The sequence below is a fragment of the Cicer arietinum genome, chromosome 5 (genome assembly GCF_000331145.2).
Source record: "Cicer arietinum cultivar CDC Frontier isolate Library 1 chromosome 5, Cicar.CDCFrontier_v2.0, whole genome shotgun sequence".
In the NCBI taxonomy this organism is placed as follows: domain Eukaryota; kingdom Viridiplantae; phylum Streptophyta; class Magnoliopsida; order Fabales; family Fabaceae; genus Cicer; species Cicer arietinum.
In genome coordinates this window covers 47,499,026-47,501,472 of record NC_021164.2, presented here as the reverse complement: position 1 = coordinate 47,501,472, position 2,447 = coordinate 47,499,026, and the positions used below count along the sequence as shown (strand labels likewise).

Here is a 2,447-nt window from a genome sequence, read left to right as displayed (position 1 = left end):
AATTTGATATTTAGTTAAAGAACTTATTCAACCGACTATATATTTTTTTTTTCATGTTTATTCAAGGTACAATAGATCATGATAAGCTAATAAATAAGTTGAAATACTATATACACTTGCTTTTAACTTATATATCTTAGATAATCTTTTTTACTATAAAAGTTTGATATTTGGCTAAATAAAATATTTAACCAGTCATTTGAAAATTTATTCTATTTATTTAAATTCTTTATAGCATAGAAAGGGATTGTTCATGAGCCTTGAAAAATGCAAATTAATGACAAAAATAAATGTTTGTTCCACCCAACCTTTTTCATGTCCAGATAGAAGAATTGTCAAGCTAGATCTAATTATTTCAAGATAAGTTCATTAGTTAGAAATATACTTATTTAAGCCATTATTCAAGCCTTCTTTTTTTACAACAACAAAACAAATATATCAATGTATAACCATGGTTATATTACTATAATACTTTTGGGTTCTTAGCTAATATAGTTCATCCAATAAGTTCATTTGTCGCAATGGTTTAACATTTATGTTATTTTCGTCATCACTTAGTTTACTATATTCCATCTTAGTTTTTATAATAATGTTAGACAAATATGATTTACAAAACTTCCCTAGAATCAAATATATATAACCAGATAAAGTTCTTATTAATAAAAAAAAATTTATCTTATTTATTTAAGTGTTGTACTTTTTTTATTGTAGCGAGAGTTATATAGTTGGTCATATGTTCTCAAATCATGACCATATTATAGAGACCCGTAAACCAAGAAAAGACAAGTTCTAAACCCATAAATTCTTGAACCTTCAAAAATTAAAATCAATGACAAGAATAGAAGTTTGTGCACTAATATATAGAAACATGAATATAATATAATGAATACTCCAACCTAAATATACAGATAATTAAAATTTTAAAACAGTTTTACAGACATCATATTAATCACTTAAATCTAGATATCCTTGTTATGTAATTAAAATGTTAAGATATAATAAGGTCCCACATCGATAATAATCAATAACAATGACATATTCATGTTAATATAAATATTGTACAACCATTTGAATCTAAAACACAACCTTGTGGTGAATACAGAGTGAACTATTCTTTCGCCTTTTACTAAAGAATACCTTGTATTCATCACAAAACGAGGTATATGTCAATTTTTTGAAGGAAAGAAAGAATGTATTACCAACAGACTATATTTGTTAAACATGTATACAAAGCTATATTTTTAGTTTGCTCTACTCCTGTCATTTTACAAATTTTCATTTAAGGGTGCATAGTTACAGGATACTGTGGCAAAGTTGCCACTGGTTCGTGAGAAAACATCAAAATCAACTGATTGCAAGGCATCGGCTAAACAATCAGATCCTAGTATTTAGTTTGAAATGAGAATAATAGTTTTTGTGAAGCTGAGTGCTATAAGGATTTTATCAAATAACTTTGTTATGGCAATGAGATTCCAATTTCCAGACCGCCAAAATACCCAAAATAATATCTCTACCATAGTTATCAACAAATATGATAAACTGCAATAATAAAGAAAATTGATTATCAAACTACCCTTGGACAAAATATTTCAGAATCATAAATTGAATCAAAAAAATTGTATATTTCTTCCACCATATGAGACTTACCTTCTTCCAGGAGTTGTTGCTCCATTTTAATTTTAAAGTATCAAGGTCATCAATTATCCAAGGTCCAGGGAGAAGATTTTCACAAGTAGTTGAAAACGACACCCCATCCCTAGCGAAAACCTTTGCAAGGTTGAAGAAATCGAGGGAAGAAAAAAGACATAAACTATAGCTACTTGGAAATAATCCTCCAACCTTTAGCATATGATTGTAATAAACATGTGTCTTCTAGTATGCAAATAAATTCATTTTCAGGTAAGATTCCCAAATAATGTCAACTATGGTTGAATACTTGGATGATAGATAACAAAAGGGAAAAATAAGACCACTCATATGACCCTCTATATGTTCGCTAATAGGCATAAGGTGTGTGTTGAGAATTTGTATACAAATAACTTTAGTTTTAACTAACCCGATGAAAAACATCAGTGAAACTAACCAAGAATGAAGTAGGCTGCAACCATTCCACCATGTTGACGTCTAAGGGCAGTCTGTTTTTTGCAGTGTACATAACATTCCCATTTTGTCTTAGAATTCTGATAAATTAAAGAAAGAAAATTATCAGTTTGTAATATGAAAATTGAAGGATATATAGACAAAGAGTTGAGTATAATTGAAATCCAAATGTAGTTGCCAACAACCAAATGACATGTAAAGACCAAAATAACTATAATAAAAAAATGATTGGTTTTTAAAATATTTGTAAAATATATAAATGTTCAGTATGCATTTAGTAACATATTGTATACAAATGTTGTTGTGTTACCTGCACAATCATGTAAACAAACAACTAAAGAATCTCT

General features: G+C 28.1%; 1 protein-coding gene and 1 non-coding gene across 2 annotated transcripts in view; one reads left to right on the top strand and one right to left on the bottom strand.

Annotated features, from left to right (window-relative positions):
* Positions 1 to 1,083: 1,083 nt before the first annotated feature.
* LOC113786874 (U5 spliceosomal RNA) lies at positions 1,084 to 1,200 on the top strand. Its single transcript, XR_003473180.1, has one exon. It is a non-coding gene; the product is annotated as a U5 spliceosomal RNA (small nuclear RNA).
* Positions 1,201 to 2,406: 1,206 nt separating this feature from the next.
* LOC140920482 (uncharacterized) overlaps positions 2,407 to 2,447 on the bottom strand; it is a 4,350-nt gene continuing 4,309 nt past the window's right edge. The window contains exon 3 of the mRNA XM_073368763.1: positions 2,407 to 2,410. Within this exon, the coding sequence (XP_073224864.1) occupies positions 2,407 to 2,410 (4 nt within the window). The remainder of the gene's footprint in view (positions 2,411 to 2,447) is intronic.